Here is a 22102-nt window from a genome sequence, read left to right on the forward strand (position 1 = left end):
CCCATTTTTATTAATCTATACTTTGCCACATAGCTCGTGGCTTACCTGTACCTTACATCTCGCTTCTCATGGCGGTAGCTGGCCGGTCTCTCCCTCCGCCTTCCCGTAACCTGAATCCTCTTCTCTGCTCGTCCCGCCTATACTTCCTGCCTGGCTACTGGCCAATCAGTGTTTTATTTTAACCAATCAGAGCAACACATTTGACATACTTGAACATCCCACAACACTTCCCCTTTTCTTTTTTTCAAAAAGCAAGGTTTTAACTTTTATATAGTAAAATTCTGTGTCCTGTAGAATGTCTGGCAGTTTCCTCTGTGAAGCAGGTACCTGAAGGACCATTTTGCCAAGCAAAGTTCAGTGGTCACCTTTCTATGGATCAAGCAGTCCAGGCAAGAACAGTTTCTTGCCCAAATGGCTATTTTTGTCAAGGTGAAGATAAATTCCATATGGAGTGTCTTTGATGCCCATCCTCCTCTCTGAAGTAAATCGGTGCTGTCAGAGGCAGACATGTCTCACTGTCCAGAAAGTCTAAATTTTTAAAATATTTTAAATGCCATATTCTGTAGGTCTTTGAAGTATTTGAAGACTAGAGATAGTTATAATTTCCTTAGTTATGATAAAAGATAAGTTAGATATAAAAACCTTAGACTCACAAATATAAGATAGATAGGTTATCCTCCTTAATATTGTAGCTGTAATTCTTGCTTGATAATTGTTTTGTTATATGTAGTTTTACTATGTTAAAGTTAAAACATTCCTTTTTGAAAAAAAAGAAAAAGGGGAAATGCTGTGGGTGATTCATTGGTAAATAAAACACTGATTGGTCAGTAGCCAGGCAGGAAGTATAGGCAGGACTAAGAAAGAGGAGAATTGAGAGAACAGGAAGGCAGGAGGGAACACTGCAAGCCGCCGCCATGACAAGGGAGATGTGAGGTACCACAAGCCACAAGCCACGTGGCAAAGTATAGATTATTAGAAATGGGCTGAATATAAGAGTAAGAGCTAGACAATGGTAGGCCTGAGCTAACGGCCAAGCAGTTTAAATAATATAAGTATCTGTGTGTTCATTTTATAAATGGGCTGTCGGACTGACAGGGCTTGGTGGGACCCAGAGAAAACTCTTCAGCTACACCTGGAAGACATGGTGGGCATGTACTTCAAGCCCTCTAGATCAGCAGTTCTCAACCTGTGGGTCACAGCCCCTTTAGAGGTCGCATATCAGATGTTCTGCACATCAAATTTACATTATAATTCATAACAGTAGCAAAACTAACATTATGAAGTAACAAAAATAATAATAATTTTATGGTTGGAGGTCATCACAATATGAGGATGTGTATTAAAGGGTTGCAGCCTTAGGAAGGTTGAGAACCACTGCTCTAGATGAATATGTTATGCAAAGGGACATATGGCAGTCTATAGTAAGAGCAAGGACTTTTCTTTGACTATAGCTCCCAAGGAGTTAGGTTTCTTTTTTAAATAAACCATCCAGTTTGAATATTATTAAGCTGCATTAAGAATTTTTTAAACCACGTGAATATTGGCCTCTCCTACATTTTATTGCTTTTTTTTTTCCAGATGCCTCCTCTGTAACAAATTCACCAGCAATTACCTCAGTCAACTTTTCTTGATTTATTAGCTTGTTCCAAGTTCCAAACCATTTAGCGATATCTCTTCAGAGACACAACCACTCTTTCTTTTAACAGTAATTTCATTGGTACTGATAGTCCTCAATGTGTGACAAGGTTATATCCTGATATTCCCAATGTAACCTGAAAATATCCCACATCAAAATACACATCCACCTACCAGAATCCCTCACTTAGCAACTCGGCACACTGCACGGTATTAATTCTTTCCCCTAGTGAGCTTGTGGGCACCATGGCTCGCTGCCACTGCCCAGCCTCCCAAGAGAGTGACATTTCACATCTCACCAGCCTAGGAAATGATGAAAAATGTGCAAAATGTGCAATCCATAACTGTGGTTTCTAGTACATCCATTCAGCTTCCCCACTGTTGTTAAACAGAAAAATCATAAAGTCAGACCAAAGGTCTGGAGTGTGTCTGTGTTGTTGTTGTTGTTGTTGTTGTTGTTGTTGTTGTTGCTGTTGTTGTTAAAATAATGAGTACACCTGAACTGACATAAGCAGATTTGGGGACAACCACAGCCCACAGCTGGCCCTGGTCGGCACAGACCGTAGAATACAGGAGTGTGGGCATACTGGAAAGAAAGATGCTAGCCACAGGGTTCCCAGCATCTTAGGCTTCCAGGAAAAAAAAAAAAAAAACAAGTCAGTCATTTGAACCAGCAAGGCATTGCCTAGCGGGCATAAGAAAGGTGGCAGGCCACTGGGCAGGCCCAGGCTGTGGTCCATCCTCATGGTCACTCACAATAGTCACCTCCTGCTTCTGCTTCTTGCACTAAAAAGGAAGACAGCACTGACGAAGCAGAGATAGAGAGGAAAGGTGAAGGTTGTGTTTGAGAAAGAACATTCTGGCAATGTGGGGCTAAGAACTCTTCCTTGGACAGGCCTAGATTGTCCTTCCTTTTCTCTGCTCTTTCTCTGGCAAAACAGGCCTGGGGTTCAGGGGCAGGGCTGCAGCTGGGTAAGACACAGCCTGTGTCCCTAAAGAGCCTTCAGCCTCAAGCAGGGGACACTCCAGTTAACGGGAATGCAGTGAGACTGGGTTGTGTCCTTGAGGGTATATGGATGCTCTCTGGAATATATCAGTGGGACTGAGGGGGGGCGGTGATGTAATGTGAAATGCTTGCTGTGTGAGTATGAGGGACTTCAGTTCCAGCCCCTCACCCACATGAAAAGCTGGGTATGGTGAGGCACACTTATAAACCCCATGCTAGGGAGGCAGAGAAAGGAGGATCCTGGCACTCATTAGCAAGCCCCGTGCCCCAGTGGGAGACCCTGTTTCAAGACACAAGAGGGATAGTACCTGAAGAAAGGCACTCTGCATGCAGAGCTAAGAGTGGTGGCCTCGTAAAGCTTGTGGGAGAGAGGAGAGGAGGTTTGACAAGACGAGATGGGATTATAAAGGGCCGTGGTGTTTGCACCCTAGAGACTGTCTCTCCTCTGTTGTCACTGAGGATGCAATGCAGGTCATGGTCATGCTTGTGAAAGGTCACACTGGGCAGAGGGTGTTCAGTGCATAGCAGAGGGAAGGAGGGGGGGTGACAGAGGTGATGACATCCACTTGAAAAGCTGTTCCTCTTGGACAGCTGCCCATTGGCATGGTCTAGGTGAGCTGCTCATTGGCATGGTCTAGGTGAGCTGCTCATTGGCATGGTCTAGGTGAGCTGCTCATTGGCATGGTCTAGGTGAGCTGCTCATTGGCATGGTCTAGGTGAGCTGCTCATTGGCATGGTCTAGGTGAGCTGCTTATTGGCATGGTCTAGGTGAGCTGCTTATTGGCATGGTCTAGGTGGCTATCTTAGTTAGGGTTACAATTGCTGTGATGAAACACATGACCAAAAACAAATTGGAGAAGAAAGAGTTCATTTGGTTCACACTTCTACATTGCTATTCATCATCAAACAAAGTCAGGAAAGGAGCTCAGATAGCACAGGATCCTGGAGGCAGGAACTGATGCAGAGGCCATAGAGAGGTGCTGCTGACTGGCTTGCCCCTCATGGCTTGCTCAGCCCGCTGTCTTATAGAATCCAGGACCACCAGCCTGGGGATGGCACCATCCACAAAAGGCTGGGCTCTCCCCCATCAGTCACTGATTAAGGAAATGCTCTACAAGCTTGTGTACAGCCCAATCTTAGGGGAGGCCTTTTCTTCATTGAGGTTCCCTCCCCGCCTTTAGCATATGTCAAGTTGACATGTAACTAACCAGCATAGTGGGTGACTGGGTCCATTCCACGGCACTGCTGGCTTTACATGGTGGTTCCTCTTCTTCCGCAGCCATCTACCTCTGTAAGAGGACAATGCAGAACAAGGCGAGACTGGAACTGGCAGATTACGAAGCAGTGAGTACGGTGACTCCCAGGCCGGGGCGGGAGGAATGTCCGCTCCGCAGCTTTGTGGAAGCCCAGGGTTTTCCCTTCTTCTCCCTGCACTCCCTTCCAGGCGGTAGGAAGGATGTCTCCTCTGTTCCTTCTTTATTGATCCTCTCGCCATGGCAGTCAAATTGCATCCTTGTATAAATAACTCTCCAACACCCACAGCTAAAAATAAACTGTTCAAGTGGGTCCTGGTGGAACATACCTGTAATCTCAGCACCCAGGGAACTGAGACAGGAGTATTGTGAGTTTGAGGCCAACCTGGGCTGTGCCAGCCTGGGCTATGTGGTGAGACCCTGTCTCATATATACTTTAATCTAGATAAGTAAGTAAACGGCATAAAGATGGGTACAGAACTTATACAGCTATTTCACCAAAGAGGACAAAAGTTGACAGATAAACACAGGAGAAGATGTTCAACACCCTTAGCCATCTGAGAAACAGATTGGATCCATGGTGAGGTGCCATTACGCCTATTAGAATGGCTAAGATGGAAGGTATGGCTGATGCTGAGTGACAGTGAACATGTGGGGCACGTTCTTTTCTATTACTGGGAGAATGGGGAAAATGGTACATGTTTTGGCAATTACTTATAAAGCTGAATATACAGTTACCACATGCAATCAAGTAGAGAAATTAGAATCTATTTCACATCAAAATTACCATGCTACTGTCTGTGTTAGCTTTATATGTGGTGCCCCAAGGCTGAAAACAACCCAAATACATCTTAATAGACAAAGTGAGACCTAACTTACTAAGCACATCCTGCGATGTACTTAGTTAGTACCCTAACTAACTAGGTACACCCATACAATGGAATAGTATTCTGTAGTAGAAAGGAATTGATTCTTATTATACACTACTTGGTAAGTATCAAAAGCATCGTGTTGAGTGAAAGAATCCAGTCTTAAGCAATCCATCCTATTGTTTGATACTCTTGCAAAGACAGCACATATATCATGAGGGAAAACAGATCAGTAGCTATGGTTATAGATGGGTTGGGGTATGACCATAAAGATATCCCAAGGGACTTGGAGAAGTAATGGAACTATCCTGAATCCTGATTCTAGCGTGTAACTGTATCCATGTGTTGGGCATTCACATTTTTTTTTTCTGAAGGAAAACTGTCAGTTATTCTGTACAACAAGTTTAAGGTCAAAATTTTAAATTTCACCTTTATATCCCTCTCCTGAGCTTAGTAGTAGAGACAGAATCCAAGAACAAAATTCCATCCAGAAAACAAGACAAGACACCCATGGCAAAGGAAGTCTCTTTTCCCTGCCCACTGACCTTCCTCTATCTTTGTCCATAAGATGTCTTTCCTTGCAAGAATTAAACATTCCACCTCCTCACTCTGGTCTAGCCCACCCACTTGGCAGAGTTTGGAAGGGAAAAAAACACAAAGATTCACCTATCATTGTGAATATGTGTTTAACTTCTGGTTGCAGAATCTTTCCCCCACTCCACATTTCACAGGCAACACAGAGAACCAGGGAAGTTGGTTATGTGTTCATGTACCTCCCCCCCACCCCCCCCCACACTCCCCACATGCATACTATGTGTGGTACAGGTGTTGATGAACTGAACCAACTAAAGAGTGGCAGCTAGGGGACACGAGATAATGTTAAGGATAGTGAAGAATCTTTCCTTGACACTAGAGTATCAACAGCATTGTCAGACCTACCACCTTCCCAAGGTCCCTATCTGCCTCAGAAACACAATGAGGCTCTTCTCTGCTAGGCTTTGCCTCTCCTGAGTCCCCATGCCCAAATCTAGCCAGTCAACTAGACCATGGCTCTCCTCACCACCACCCAAAGGTAAAAGCATAGCCAGTGGAGAGCAGGGCTTAGACATGGCATGCTGCCTTCTTTGAGCCTGTTGGTATCACAGACTTGTGTTTGGGAGGCAGAGTAGAGAAGGATGCTAGGGGATTGCCTAGGAGCTCAGGATCTGGTTAATGTTTGCATATCACATCGCATGTTGGACCATCCTGTGTGATTGTCTCCTAACCTGCAACAGTGTGTCTGTGACTCTTTACAGGTCCTACCTGTGTGTCCTGATGTCCCAAATAGCCATATCACTTCTCTTTGCAACTGGCTGTTTTTCTTGCTGCATGCCCAAGGCAAACAGCTTTACTATGACCACGTGACTTCCCTAGCATGTCAGTAAGGTTCCCGGATCTTCTGTTGTTCTTGCCCGGGTTTCTATATCTTAGGGAATATATCACACAGAAATGGCACATCAACTTCTGGTGTGTTTTATTCAGTTTTCAGGTCTTTTGCCCCACAGTGGTCTGTTTTGATATTTGTAAAGCATACAGCACAAAGAGTGTTTTTTTTTTTTCCAAGATTAAGTTCTTCATAAAAATGCTCAGAAACTACAAATGCATTTTGTTTCTAAAGCATACTAACTTTATTAAAATGTTCTGGCTTCATATATTCTTTGTAGGAAACAAAAATTCAAACAGCATAAACAAGAGAGAAAATTACCTATGATTCTCCCACTAAGTTTTTTTATATATAGTTTTTTTTTTTTAACTATTCCTTCTAATCACAGACTGTAACATCTAGGGAATCATTCTATGTTAGTAATACTAACTAGATTGCCATCTTAATAGCTGCCTAGTATTCCACAGCATGACAGAGTCATAGATCAGTGCTTCCCTGAGTGATTGACATTCAGGTATCACCAGCCAGACTTCCTACAGACAGTGCAAGTGTCAAAGGAATAGTTCCTTTAAAAGCAGTTGTTCCCCAAACCTTAGTGCAAATTTGTATGTTCCTTAAACAGGGCTTTTTTTTATATTAATAACCTACTAATGAGGGTAATCAATTAGTGTTGGCATGAGCTCTATGGAAATACATGCCATAATACAGGCTCCAGTCCTGCATTAATCAGAATTAGGGAGATCATTAGAGGTCTGTCAAACGCCTCTTCTCATTGTCCTGAGGCTCCAGTAGAAAAGTCTACAGGCTGAGAGAAAAACATCTCTCCCCTTTCCCTCTAAAGATGGTCCTAGATGGAGGATGATCCTTTCTTCTTTCCTTCCTTCCTTCCTTCCTTCCTTCCTTCCTTCCTTCCTTCCTTTCTTCCTTTCTTTTTATGTTTCTGACTTTTTTCCCCTTCCATGAACATCATAAACAGTCACTCTTCGGTCTACTTCTGAATCCTGATCTTAGAAAGTACCCATGTAAAGCACTCTAGGTTCCCCTTTCCTGTAGCCTCCCCAGCTCCCCACTGGAAGAATTATACTCAAGAGTTCCATCCCAAGCTTTGCTCTGGAATGACCCTGACATTCTTTCCCCAACAGAGACCAGTCAACATTTCCAGTAGCCTCTATATCAAGCTTTATGTGACTTGTGTTCTCAAAATAACACCCAAGAAGAGATGAATCAGGGTGAACCAGGGACTTCAAACTTAATGTTATAAATGAACATTAAGAGTTAAGCAATTCAATTGGGCCTGGTGCAAAGTCAAATTTGGGTTCATGTCCACCAGCTTTAGTATGAGACACTGCTATTTTGATGGGAGGGAACCAAAAAAGATGGCTGTCTTGTGATAAGCATGGACGTCGGTATATTAGCTTATGATGATTAATACCTTCTTACTGGTTTTTATTTCTCACCAGGAAAATTTGGCAAGACTCCAGAGGGCCTTTGCAAGGAAGTGGGAATTCATCTTTATGCAAGCAGAGGCACAAGTGAAGTAGGTGGATGCAACAGGGACTTCTGGGAGAGGAAAGAACTCTCTAGAGTTCTCTGGAGGTGCTGTAAGGGTGTGGTGGCCAAAGTGAGGTTTCTACCCAAATTGGTCTCTCTCAACCCCCAGGAGAGACTGAATAAATAATAGGAAGACCCTCATGAACAGGTTTCACGGCTAGAACTGAGGTCTTGCTAGGACAATTTCATCAGACAAAGAGAATCCTGTCAAATGCAGAACCGAAAAATGCACCTGTTTGCCCAGAGATTTCCATAAGATGTCTGCGCTCAGAGACTGGAAAACCCCAGGCCAGGGGCACTGTAAAGCTACAGGCCTTGAGTCCACAAGATAATGTGTTGAAACTTGAGGAGGGTACCTTAGTTACGTTTCTCAATACTGTGATAACTTCAAAGAAGAAAGGTTTACTTGGGAGTGTCGTTTGGGGATGGGGGTTTGCTATGTCATGGTGGAAGATGTGGTATGGTCGTGGGAGTGTGTGGCAGTGGCTACTTACATGGTGGATTATCAGGAAGCTGAGGAAGCTAGACCAGAAGCAGGTCTAGGCTATGCCTCCAAGGGCCTGCCCCCAAGGGACCCACTTCCACTACAGGCCCCACCTTCTATTGACATCACACTCCCCCCCAAACAGCTCCAATGTTTGGGACCAAGTGCTCAGAAGCCTATGGGGGGCCTTGTATTTATCTCAGAAGAGAGGGAAGTTCACTCTCGTCATCTTCCATATAGTAATGAAGCTGAAAACTAATGGAAACATAAGGCACAGAATTTAGACTTCTGGGTTCAGTGCTGAAGCTACGTCATGAGGCATGGCTTAGGAGCTGTGTCTTTCCTGGGCAGAGGTGGGTATCTACAGGATCACTCTGCCGGAACAGAGCTGACTCGCCCCATAAGCTTACCTCAGAGAGCTGATATCCTGAGCTTGGGCTAACCCAGAAGGACCAGTTTGAGTTTTCTCATTTCCTCCCTTCCAATCTCCCAGTAGGTTAGCTCATTCATCTTCCTCAAAGGGCACAAGAGGTGGAACAGAATGGAGATTGCTTAAGGAAGCATGAAACATGGGGAATGAATGCCCCACCCCACCCACCCACCCCCAGCCCATAAACAGAGTTGTCACCTAGGCCCATGGAATTCTGGGACATGGAATTGCTATGATAGGATCTCCCTTTTTCCTCACACGGATGGTATCTAGCTTAGCCAGCAGTGCCAATAGGCAAAGGAGGACAGAAGAGGGGTGGGAAGGAGGCTAAGCTGGAAGGAGGAGGGACCTTGTCTCTGAGAACCCCTTGTAGGTGTACAGGCCCCACACAGCTTCCAAGAAGCCCTTTCATGCTCTGGGGGTGGCCCCACTCAACACCTAGGGTCAGATTTGGGGGGTGTGGGTGAGTTAGGTCACCAATGGTCACCATTGGAAATGAACTGAGGCCATCTGGTCCAGCAGCCTGCATGCCATCATTGTGTCACCATCCCGCCGTCATCTCTGCCTTTCCCCTGTCCATGATGCCAGCCACCTGCTGGTTCTTTCCCAACGCAGTATTCCCAGATGTCCCCAAGGGAAGGCAGACACCAGATACTAGGTCCTAACAGTGACTGCAGGAGACCATCTGGGAAGTAAAAGGTGGGAGAGCCGGTGGGAAGAGGTGCTCAGGTCTGGATGGACTGAGGCAGTATCTAGATGCTCACACGTCACTGGGAAGCAAAGAGAAGCATGGATTAGCTCTCCCAGAATCCAACGGCATCAAGCTATAAAGGGGAGGGGAATACTGTCCCTTCGTACATATGTGGCTTTTCTCCATTAACTTTTCTGATTAACTCTGTGATTATATAATAATTGTGGGCCATTTAAGCACACAGCAATTATCACAAGAACCACAGGGTGGTTATGGGTTTATTTCAGTCCAGTAAACTAAAGGGCTCCCAAGAGAGCGGAGAACCACAAATCACATGGCAATTAATCCGAGTTGCTTTTTACTTAGATGATGTGAAATGATACATGCTTGGGGGGGGGGGGGTTCTTCTTGTGGGCTCCCGATCAGAACATACAGAATCTGGCTTTGCCATTAATAATTTCCCTACTGCAGTTGGTGCCTTTCCCAACTGAGGCTGGTGATATTTGTCACTGGGGTCTTGTCACAGGCTAGGGCCACTACTATGCCTTTAGAAATCCAGATTGTAGCAGGAATCTTAACAGTTCTTATTCATAAAAACAAACCTGGAGCCAGGTATTGGGGTGAATGCTGGAAGATCAGAGAAGCTACCTCCCCTCGCCAGTTCCTCAGCTGATCCTGTTTCCTCAGACCGGAAGCCTCTGTGTCCTCATCCAAATGAATCTCAGCTGAATTGCTACTCCAAAGTCTAAAAGCTTAACCAGCCAAATGCTCCTAGTTTCTCGTCCTCACGCCTTATATATCTTTCTGTTAACTACCATCACTCCCTGGGATTAAAGGTTCACTTTCTGGGATTAAAGGCATGCATGAGTCACCATGCTTGGCTGTATCCTTGAACAGATGGATTTCTGCCTCTGGAATGCTAGGATTAAAGGCGTGTGCTACCACTGCCTATCCTCTATGTTTAATATTGTGGCTGCTCTGTCTCTGACCCCAGATAAGTTTATTAAGGTGCACAATATTTTGGGGAACACAATACCACCACACAGATGGTTTAAATGACTCTCAAAACACATAATTGGAGTATTTTACAGACATTTTAACTGCTGTTTACACTTTCATGTCTGAGATGAAGCATTGGCAAACAGGTGGCAGTGTCCTTTCTTATCAAGTCACACAGGCAGAATTGGCTCTGGAGTAGGGGCAGACCGATGGAGAATTCGGTCCTTAGTAACCCAGATCTTAATACCTCTTGTAGGCAACTCTGTTTCTGCCTACTCTTCCTGCCTGCTTATTGTGTTCATGGCTCACAAATGATAGCTCATAATCCAACCTAAAACAAGCTCTTGCCACGTTTGGAGGTTGTGAGGGGCCACATGGGGGGCAATAGTCTTAGGTTCAACCTTAGCCCCTAGGATCAGAAGAGCTGAGGAGACAGCAGAGAAAAAAGTACAAACACTTCTCACTTCCTCTCTTTACTCTTTCAGGATTGATCGGAAAAAGGATAAGACAGAAAGGAAAATTTTGGATAGTCAAGAACGGGCCTTTTGGGATGTCCACAGGCCAGTGGTGAGGAAGTTCTGCTTGGTTCCCTGCGCTGGATCTGCCCATTCATTCTTTAGGACTGTCTTTAGTGACCAAGTGACTCTTCCTTAAGATAGTTGCTAAGCTTTGTGAGATTGCTCTTTCCATTCCTTCATATTCTCTCCGTAGATCTTCTGGGGGGATGTCAGTTCCATCTTTTAAAAATTATACACTGGGAAAAATGTAGGACTGGAAATGGGGAAACAATGGGAATGCAAGAGAGGAATTTTGGAGTCCCAAAGTCTCCATTCCTCCAGATTAGCAATGTTCATGTCTGCCACCATTAAGCCCCAAATCTTAAGATATTCTTTTCATATACTGTTAAGCCTTGTCATCTACAGTAGTTAGTGTCTATAAAGTCTTTGAAAACTCTGAGTTAATGAATATTGAAGAATTGCTCCTGGGTGAGCTAACTTCCTTCCAGAAACTGTTCACATATTTTGATCTCCATATTTGTGTGAAGACACTATATTTAATATATGATTCTGATTCACTGTATTGAACCCACAACTGGCAGAACTGTATGTAGTTCAGGCCAGATCACAGCCATTCTGTTTTCACCTGTGGCACATCGGAGTCATCTTCACCTTTAGAACATTACACAATGCCCTGCTTGCAGACGCCTGAAAATGGAAAAGTCACCAAGATGAACACAAAAATGTAGAAAGCCTGGCACCAAATAAGCCCTCTAAAGGCTGCTTTATGTAGTGGAATAGGAAGGCAGAGCTTCTCCCTGTTCAGCCTCATCTAGGCATGGTTATGTAGGGTGACTCAAAATTATTGCTCTTCTCCACAAGTCTGTAAATGGTCATTACACTCTGAGAACATTGATTTGCACGTTGCAAAGAAAATTCAGCAAGTAGATGAATTCACAAATCAGTACAGAATGAAGCTTGACTGTGTCTCTGATTTCACATTATTAAAACAGATCCTAATTGCCCCCGGGAAATGGAATTGAAAATGAACAGACTATTTCAGCCTTCCTAAAAACTGATTAAAAGCAACAATACCAAAACAACAATAACAACAACAACAACAACAACAACAAATCCTGCCTGTCCTGGCATGGGAATTTTTTTTTTTTCAGATGGTTAGAGATGTAATACAACAAAGGCTATGCTCAAAGCACTGTGGCCACTTGAAACATAGGTTTGATGGCAGAAATGCATATTAGACCCTCTATAAGGAATCCTGAGTATAAGGTCATATTTTGTATTTCTGGTGAGAACTCCACACAGGAACATGCATTATGGCAAGAGAAAAATATTATGCATTAGCTGCAAAGGGAAGGATTAGGTCTGATGGTATTGCTCAGATTCAATTGGAAGCATAATTTTCACTTAGTAATTTATACTATTTTTTTTCCCTCTCAGCCAGGCTGTGTGAACACAACGGAAATGGATATCAGAAAATGTCGACGTTTGAAGAATCCTCAAAAGGTTAAAAAGGTTCGCTGGTTTGGTTGAATTACCACTTCCTGGTGGGGCTAGTTTGTCATTCTGCTTGCACTTTATCTTTTGAAATCATTTTATTCATAAATTCTAGAAATATTTGTTGGGTGCCTGGTGTATTCTAAGTACCAGACAAATTGTTGAGGTGGAGTTCCAGATCTCGGGATCCCACAGTCTTGAAGAGAATGAAACCAGAGCACAGGCAACGGGACTGTTGTGCTGTGTTAGGAAAAATGGGAAAGTGCAGGAGCCCCTGGAGGTGCAGCTAAGACAGAGTGTGGCTCCCCAGAGGCTTTATATAAGCAGGGTCCCCTGAGACAAAGAGTAAGCAGCCACTGGCTCTGGGGAGGCTGTGGTGAAGAAAAGAAAGAACTAGAATAAAACATAGACGAGCCTGCAGGCACAAAGGGCTTGGTTCTTAGAAGCAAATGGGAGAGTTTAAATAGAGCTAAATTGTCAAAATCCACATCGCTATCTTGCCCTACTTTGAATGACCCCAGAATTCCTTGTATTTCACTAGACTAAAACGGGTAGTGGCCACAGCATCCCCATGGAGACCATACTCAGACTACCTCCATCAATACGTTTGCCCTCTCCAAAGACCATGCTACAGGAGAACATGGCTGTGCTCTTAACACTAATTTCAGAAGGTTAGAGTATGTGCCCACATGTCCCCAAGTCACATAATGACCAAGTATGAATCCAGAGCTCTTCAGATCAGAAGTGTTTCAATGTTTGGAATACTCGAATATGCCTATCAAGCTTAGAGGGTAGGACCCAAGTCTGAGTATAAAACTCACTTGTTTCATATCCATCTTAAGTACATAGCCCAAAGATAATAGTACATAATATTTCCAATGGTCCTGGGTTCTGATCAGAACCTATTCCATGAGATGAGGTGTAGAATTTTCCTCTTGTGGGATTTGGGATTTGAGATTTAGGAGGATTTCAGATTTTTAGAGAGGAATTAGTGTGTGTGTGTGTGTGTGTGTGTGTGTGTGTGTGTGTGTGTGTGTGTGTGAGAGAGAGAGAGAGACAGACAGACAGACAGACAGACAGACACAGAGAGACTGAAACCCCAGGTACGTACTTCTTGAGTTTACTTATGTAATTTGTTCATTGGGTAAATAACAATACCCACTGTGCTGTGTTTTAAACCTCTAGTTATAACTGTTCTTACTTAGTCTTTAAGGACCCCTAATTCTAATATTCCAGAATTTTATGAAGCTCTGTGTAGTCATCTGAGCCCTTGTGATTGTATAGTTGCATGTCCTTCAGGGCTGTTTCTTTCCCTGATTATAACACCATGAACAACTTGACAGCAGCCATAACTGTGGACTTGTATAGAAACTGAGGCCAGAAAACTGCTTAACTTAGAAGGAGCACTAGTCAGGAAGCCTGGCACCTCACTGTTACACCAGGTGGGCATGACATCTGCTGACCAGCAGGAAACCCATAGGGAAATTTTTAATGTACCTTTCAGCTATGTTCTTGAGCTCAGTGTTGACCCCAAATCACCTGGGGTATTTGTTTAAAGTACAGACTCCCAAATCCACCCATGAGAATCCCGAGTCAGTCCGTCTGGGGTGGGGTTCAGCCATGTACTTTTCTATGGAGGACCCCCGAGTGATCTTTGAAGTTAGTTGGCCTCTGGGCTGTTAAGAGAAACAATGCTACACAAGGAGACCATTTCCTCAAGGAAATGAAGGATTTTTCCTGCTGATGTAACCCAAAAAGGATTTGGTCCCTCAAGAAGTCTACCACAGGAGAAATGCAAACAGGCCAGAGGCTGGATGCCACCAAGACAGTTGAAAGAATGAGATGATGGTTTAGCTCCTGATCCGCCCACAACACTGAGGGTGTGTGATTTGGATTTTTGCTTCTTCTTCTAGTCAGTGTATGGTGTGACTGAAGAGTCCCAGTCACAGAGTCCAGTGCACATACCAAGCCAGCCAATCAGAAAAACAACAAAGGATGACATTCGAAAACAGGTGAGTGAGTGGGTGTGGCACTCCTAGTGTGATCCATGGACAGCAGGACCCAGCTGTTGGATGACTTGATCTGTGTGTCACACTTCCCAAAAGCTAGAGAAATTCTCCACCAAGCTTCTCTAGCAGTTATTAAAAGGGGTGTGACTGAGCTCTCCCATTGGCGTGCTGACTTTTGAGGTGAAGGTCTCCCACTGCCTGCTGTGGGAACTAGAGGAGAGGTGAATGTCCCATCCTTGAGAACTCAACATTATAATGAATTTCCAGAGTGCACCAGTTCAAGATTACTCCCTGTATATTTCTAAGACTCAAAGAGAACGCATAAGAATAAAGAGAGCCCCATCCCAAAGTCATTGCAGCACCCTTTAGTTACATATTATTTTCTGTCATGATGAGGAAGCCAGGTAACAGAGTGGCTGAAGGCATTGCTCCCTTCTGAAGCCTACTCTTTATTATGCCTTCCTGGCTTCTCACAGGGGTTGGGCAAAGGAGTAACTTGAAATGCCTTTCCTTGACAAGCTTACGGTTAGGTGGGAAGAAAGAAACAGACAGATGCAAAATAGCTATTCAATGTTTCTAGTCAGACACCAACAATACATGGGTGCAGTTTACACATGGAAACCAGGCAGAAGAACTGTTGCTGGGGCATAGTGCCAACAAAGATTTTTATAGTATACATATTGTCTGTCCATTCTGTTGCCAAGCTTTGGAGACTTCATGCTGTCCTTTGAGTGGAAAATTTGGGGGGAAAGTAAAGATTAAATGATAGTTATGAACAGGTGAAAATTAGATGTAAGCTAAATTGTATTCGAATCTTCAGTGTGGCAGGGATTTCCAAAAGGGCAAACTGGTTGTAGGAGTTCCAGCTACAGGGTGGGGGTGTTGTCTGAGGAGGTGCTCAGACCTCGGTGTGACTGCAGGATTTGAGTTCGTGGGATGAAGGGAAATCAAGTTCTGTTTTGGCCTCAGCACCCATGTTCTCTCTTTCCACCAGATATCATTTTTGAACGCACAGATTGACAGACATTGTTTGAAAATGTCCAAAGTGGCTGAAAGGTATGCTTCCCCCAATGGAATTGCCATGTGCATATTTTATAAAGGGAAATGTCACAGGGTTCTCCTCAACAAGTGTGTTCAGCTTCAAGAGTGGGGCTGTAGATACTCCTTAAATCTGATGTGTAAAGCCTGTGTGAGCATAGCTAAGATAGCAGGCCTCCTTTACGCAAGACATGCTCTCTTGCTTAAGCTTCCACCTTTGGACCTTATCAATCAGGGAAGAATGCCTTTAAAAATCTCCATCATGGGCCTTTGTCTTCAGTCCTTTGAATCAAATGGAATCATGCCCTTTTCAGCTGTAAAATGCCCAGATTCATTTTATAGGGGAAAGACGTCATGTGTCCCTTTGAGGTACTGGCCACATAAACAGCAGAGGACTAGATCCCGGAGAAGTGTTCCTCCTCCACATACCATCAACCACTGGACGGCACTGAGTGAACTGTGCAGAAAATAGCTGGCCCTGAGGCCTGGCTTCTGCAGCAGCCCCTGGACTGTGCCTCCACACTGGAGCTGGTTCCACTCCGATACCCTGTGGGAGATCTATTTTATCAACTAAATGGTCTGTTTTTGAACACTTCAGTAAAGAGACCACCTGGGGATTCTGTATGGAATGAATCTAATCAGACAGCCAGAACTTAATACTTGTTCATTCCTAGAATGCTGTTAATGCACCGCCCAATTTTGGAAGGGATCCAGGGTATAAGTCAGGCCTTAGTATGTTTTGCATATCAGGTAAACTGAGTCCTTTAAGTTTAGATTATACAGGATACTGGCTGTGTGACCTACCACTAAGGCTCTCTCTGCTGGCCCCTGGGTTAAGCTGCATCTTCTTTCTGAATAAATAATGACAAATGGGAACTTAGAAAACCCCAACCCCAAATCCAAAGCCTGGATTACTGCTGTGCTTGGGACACCAAGGACATTGTGGGTTTGGGCTTATGGCGTCGTATATGTCTACTTGCATGTGTCTTGTATGTGTATGTATGTACTCCCTCTTACATATTTGTTGTTATTCTGGTATTAGGATTTGAATCTCACAAACTATGAGCAAGCAATCTACTACTAGCCTATATCCCAAGATCTCTGTTTACTTTTTTTTTTTTTTTTTTTTTTTTTTTGAGATGAGGATCTCATTAAGTTACCTGGAATGTCTTTGAACTCTCTCTATAGTTCAGGCAGGCCTTGATCTCAGAATCTTCCTGGCTCAGTCTCCTGAGGAACTGGGATCCCCCCTACAGGTCCAGTCTATTTGTATTCATAAAGATACTTTTTTATTTTTAGTTGTGAGTGCTTGTGTGTGTGTTGGGGGGGAAATATGCATGTGAGTGCAGCTTTCTGCAGAAGCTAGAAGAAAACATTGGGTTCCCTGGAGCTGGAAGTATAGGTGGTTGTTAGCTGCCCAGCGTGGGTGCTAGAAACCCAGTTGGGGTTCTCTACACACATAGTGCATGTTCTTAATAGCTGAGCCATCTTTCTATCCTGTTGGTACTCTTAAAAATGGAGTTAGTTATTGACATTCTGGGCCAGACAAGTGTTTGCATTTTTAATGTCTTGTGCAATATAAGATAAAACAGTATTTGTAACTTCTGTCCACTAGAGGCCAGTAGTGCCACCTCACCATTGTGACAACCAACAGTGTCTCAAGGCATTGCCAAATGTGCAAGGGGACAGCAAAATCGACCCCATTGAGAAAGATGCTGTTCCTGTGCTCTCTAATGCATAAATGCCTCTGATGGTGGCAGGGGCTTACTACATCGATAGCAATTACTCCGAAGTCCTAGGTCTGGCCAGCTGCAGGCTACAGACTCACTTCTCATCGCCACTGTCAAAATGCGGGACTTCCAGCCAGCTCACTAGGCTCTGAAAATACTTATTCCTTCTCAATGAGGCTACCTTTGCCCCCTCCCAAAGAGTGGCCAAGAGCAAAGCAGGTGAAGTGGTCTCAGCTTTCCTGTGCCATGGGTGGTGAGGAATGCCAAGGCACAGAAATGGCTGACTTAGCATGGTTCAGGGTCTGTATGCATGGTAAGGTCTGGCTTGGAAGGGCTCAGAGGACAGAGTGTACACAGAGCATCTTTAGTCAGGTTCACATGCCCAAGGCCAGTGTCCTGAGGCTAGAACAGAGAGCTAAGCAACAGAAATCCCCAAACCCCAGCCCTAGGTGTGTGTGGACTCAGTGGTTCCAGAGGAGAACCAAGCAAGCTGTACTTTGAGCTTTAAGTGGACTAATCTGGTGTCTAGGGCTCTGGTGACACCCTTGTAGGTGCACAGGCCTGAGAACTCCCTTTGCCTTAACTTTGGGGTATGAGGAGAAGCCTGAACCAGCCATTTTGAGAGACCACTCAGGATGACATAGGTGATATGAAGAAAAGAAAGAGAGTCTGGCAGGTCTGGCAGGTCCCACTGTTTGTTTACTGGCTGTCTGGAAGGAGCCCCAGCTGGCACGTCTAATTACACTTGAGAGGTGCTCCCATGAGGGCTTAGTCCAACCACAGCTCCCCAGATAGCACCTTCTAGGGGTCCAACCCCAACAGCGGCTGGATTTTATCCCAGGCAGCAATACCTGAAAACTCTTCAATGCTACATGAGGGCTTTCATGAAAGCCACAAGGAAATTCCCAGAGAGAGCAGAGGGAGAGCAGCTGGCTGCTCGCTGGAGATAAAGCCACCCAAGCCTCCAAGCCTGGCCTGTCAGCTGCTGCGCTCTGTGGGGAGGGGCCAGAGAGGTAGCACTGGCAGCTGTCCAGAGGTGAAAACTGAGCTCTCTCAGGTGAGCCACACAGTCCCATTCTGGATCTGGTTTCCCTGAGCCTGCTCCAGGTGACAAGTGGTAATTAAAATCGTGCCCCCACTTCCCCCCCGGGGAAAGGTCCCTGCCCTTTTTTTTTCCACTTAGTTGCCTAAGAACCCAAGAGGTGAGAGAGAAGCTGTTGCTGGTGGTATAGGTGGCCCAGTTCTGAAAAAGCAAGAAGTGGGGTGGGACTAAACCCTTCAGCCAACTGCAAGGGAACACAGCAGTCAGGGCTGTCTGGAACCTGCTGTCAAGGTTGGCATCCCCTGCCTTGGCCATTCCCTGTGTTCTCAATGAAGCAAGATGCTCCATCTCTCCCTGCTTTTACTTCTTTGGAAGAGGAGATAGCGGTGGTGGTTAAACCAGGGGAAGATGGTTAAAGCAAGTGGGTTAATGAGGGAGCGCACACTCAAGGGCTGGCTCCAGTCCTTGGCACTCAGGTCCCTCCGCAGTGACTAGGAAGGACCTGGTCATTTTCCAGTGTGGTGATTCACAGTACTTTTGACAGGAGCCACATTCAGGTATATGAGATGCAGTGAACTGGATGCATGGTGCTCCAAGGAAGAGGGAGGCTGGCCTTGAAGATGACAGTTTTGTGTTAATACAATTCTCTCTCTCTCTCTCTCTCTCTGACTCTCATTCAGACAGCCCGCAGGCTGCCCCAGGCTAGTGCTGACGCTCATAGCCTATACAGTTCTGCCTTTCTACCTTGCATACACTCCATTCAGCTTCTTGTCTTCCAGGAGGGAGGGGTCACAGATAAGGGGACTGGCTCTTTAGATTTTCTCAGTTCGTTTCAGTTTCAAATAGTCTGTCTATTGTCCCCAACAGTGTCTGAATGTCCCTGACATGTCATCATCCGTGTCTCCCAGGCTGCTTCTTGCACGTCTTAAATGTGTAACCCTTTTCCCATTCAGAAATAACAATCCCCATATATACAAATTAACTTCCCAGATAAATACTCATCAACACAGCAACTTGTATCTTAACTATTTAAAGTGATCATCTTCCTTGAATATGTCGTACAAACTTGCCTTCCTAAAGAAAGAACACTGCCTTTCTTCGGCTCATTTTTTCTGGATAACTCAAGCCAGTGTGTTTGCATTTTGCTTAGAAAGTCCTTTAGATTAAGTCTCTGATCTTAGGAGATGCCACACATGGCTTCCAAAAAATGGCCCTAAAGTACTGTGTTTTGAGTCTCTGGCTCAAATTTTTACATGTTGAGTTGTTTTTTTTTTCCCCCGGGGTGGGGGTGGGGGTGGGTTATTTGTTTGTTTGTTTTATTATTTTGTTTATTGTTGTATGGGGGGGGTTGGTCTTTTTGGTTTGGTTTTGTTTGATTTAGTTTGGTTGGGTTTGGTTTTTTGGGGACAGGGTTTCTCTGTGTGGCCCTGGCTGTCCTGGAATTCACTCCATAGACCAGTCTAGCCTCAAACTCAGAGATCCACCAGCCTCTGCCTCTGCCTCTGCCTCCCAAGTGCTGGGATTAAAGGCATGCAACACCACTGCCCAATGGTTTGCTTCCTTGTTCCCATCAATATGGTTGTTTTAGTAATATCCTCCTCTCTGAAGATGTATCATCCTTTCCCAAGCTGTAACCGACAAGGCATATCAGTCAGCTGTGGCTAACAAAGAAGCTCCAAACTCAGAGGCTTAAAACTGTAGTCACTTCCCTCTGCCCAAAGGGAACAGGATCTTCCCAGGGCTGGTCAAATACTGCCAAATGCTGCATACACTATACATTTTCTCCTATGCCTACACATCTAGGAGACTAATACTAACTAATAATAAAATAAGACAATCAGACAATCATAAACAATCATAACAACAAGGTAAATGCAACCTCTTTTGGAACTTTCACATACTCATGTAAAGGAAGTGTCTTGCAGCTTTTCTTTGGTGTGGATTACCTGCATCACCACTCTGTGCAACTTGAGGCAGTATTCAGTAAAATAAGGGATGGCTGAACACCAGCACTGCAATTCCACAACAGTGAGTCTGATAGCACATGCCGCAATTAAGTGACTTATGGGAAGGTAGTATATATAGCATGGAAACACTGGGCAAAAGTCACGTCTCAGGTGGAGATTTTATCACACTGCTCAGGCCAGCATATAGTTTTAAAACTTATGAATTATTTGTTTCTGGAATTTTCTACTTAATATTTCAAGACTGTGGCTTATCATGGGTGCCTGAAGTTGCTGGAAGCAAAACTATATACGAGGGTATGACTCAATGGGCATTTCCTTTTTCTCACATGTCTATTGCCAGCTGGTTGCATGGGCTAAGCTGCTTGTCTGCTTGCTGCTGCAAACAGGGTAGATAGCTCTGCTGATCTGGGTTGTGTCTTGTGTGTGTGGCTTCTGATTATGCAGGATGACCTCGACACGGACAGCTGTACTGCCTTTTACATGGACTCTCATCCTCAAACAGACTATTTTGATATCACTCACACAGAAACAAGAATACAAGAAAAAAGCAGAAACAGAGTCACAAGCTTAAAGACTAGGCTAAAAGGCTAGTGTACCACAGTCTATCAATCTACCACCACCAGAAAGTCAAATCACAATGGCTTGATCCTAAGCCAGGGCAAAAAAGCTCTTTCCCATGAGTCATGTTTTTCTTAATGACAATGAATTTTGAGGCAAGAAGTATGTTTTTTCACCTGGAGATGCTGAAGAGACCCTTGTGTTGGTCACCTGTCTATTACTGTAACAAAATACCGAAATGAATCAACTTAGAAGGAGGAAATTGTGTTTGAGCTCATAGTTCAGAGCTTGCGATCCATGTTCATTTGGGCCATCAATTTTGGGCCTGTGCCAAGATAAAATATCAAGTGGGAAGGACATAATGAAGCAAAGATGCTAGATGTGAATGGAGGAGGAAGCAGGAGGATGGGAGGGGAGGGGTGAGGAGAGGAGAGGAGAAGAAGAACAGAAGTTCCAATATCTCCTTCAAGGGCACAATCCCAGCCACCTTGGTTCCTTCCACTAGGCTCTACTTCTCAAAGGTCCTATGACACCCCCCCCCCACACACACACACACAGGCTGCTGACCAAGCCTTTCACGCATATAGCTTTGGAGGGCATTTAAGATCCAAACTGTAATAGACTCTGTGGTCACTTCTCCAGACAGATGAATTTGAAAAAATAAAGAGAGAGAGGGGAGAGGTCTTCCTCCTCTTTACAAGAGTCCCAAGTGCATCTTCATGCTAATCCACCCACTCAAGCCCCAAGCATTCCAGTGCTAGCAACAGCTTTGAGAACATAGAACTCTACACATCTCTGTTTCCAGTTGCCTGGCATCTCTGAGCTCTCCCCCACAAGACTTCCCTCCAAGCCTAGCAATGCTGTGGAACACCACAGTATCCCGAGGTACTGCCTCAGGTCCCGACACAGCACCTGCACACAGAAAGATCAAGTTGTTTCATTTTATATCTGCTGCTGCTGTACTCAGCTCACCCTCACTCCATTACTGGGAGTCGCTTGTGTGTCACAGCTGACTGCTAAATTGATTTTTTAAACATCATCTTGCTTGCCCATCTCTACGATTGCTGCTGCTCCCTAAAATTGGATGCCGGTTCCTCCTCTGCCTCCTGACCCTCGGTGATCATGAAATGTAATTAATGAAATGCGATAAGACAGCAAGGAACGGGATGCCCTAAGGCTCCATTAAAAACCTGCTAGGGTGAGAGAAGTCCGTGAACTTAATGTCTAATGATAAATTCAGGGGAAGGAGAAAAGAAGTCATCACAACTTTGCTTTCATGTGGTTTGAGAAACGGTGTGGTCCTTGTACCTCCTCTCTCCAAGCCCATCTTAATTGGTAGAAAAATAGTAAGAAGTCACCTTCTAGCCAAGGTCACCCTCTCCAGACCAAGGTCTGGAATCTGCAG

The 22102-nt window shown here is 44.6% G+C and overlaps 1 protein-coding gene across 6 annotated transcripts in view; it reads left to right on the forward strand.

Annotated features, from left to right (window-relative positions):
* Rgs6 (regulator of G protein signaling 6) overlaps positions 1-22102 on the forward strand; it is a 529306-nt gene that overhangs the window by 426422 nt on the left and 80782 nt on the right. For all 6 annotated transcript variants that reach the window (XM_036205684.1, XM_036205688.1, XM_036205689.1 and 3 more), the window contains 6 exons: positions 3921-3985; positions 7647-7723; positions 10827-10908; positions 12297-12371; positions 14267-14365; positions 15357-15418. In XM_036205684.1, the coding sequence (XP_036061577.1) occupies positions 3921-3985; positions 7647-7723; positions 10827-10908; positions 12297-12371; positions 14267-14365; positions 15357-15418 (460 nt within the window). The remainder of the gene's footprint in view (positions 1-3920; positions 3986-7646; positions 7724-10826; positions 10909-12296; positions 12372-14266; positions 14366-15356; positions 15419-22102) is intronic.

This window comes from Onychomys torridus, chromosome 14 (assembly GCF_903995425.1).
Source record: "Onychomys torridus chromosome 14, mOncTor1.1, whole genome shotgun sequence".
Lineage (NCBI taxonomy): Eukaryota > Metazoa > Chordata > Mammalia > Rodentia > Cricetidae > Onychomys > Onychomys torridus.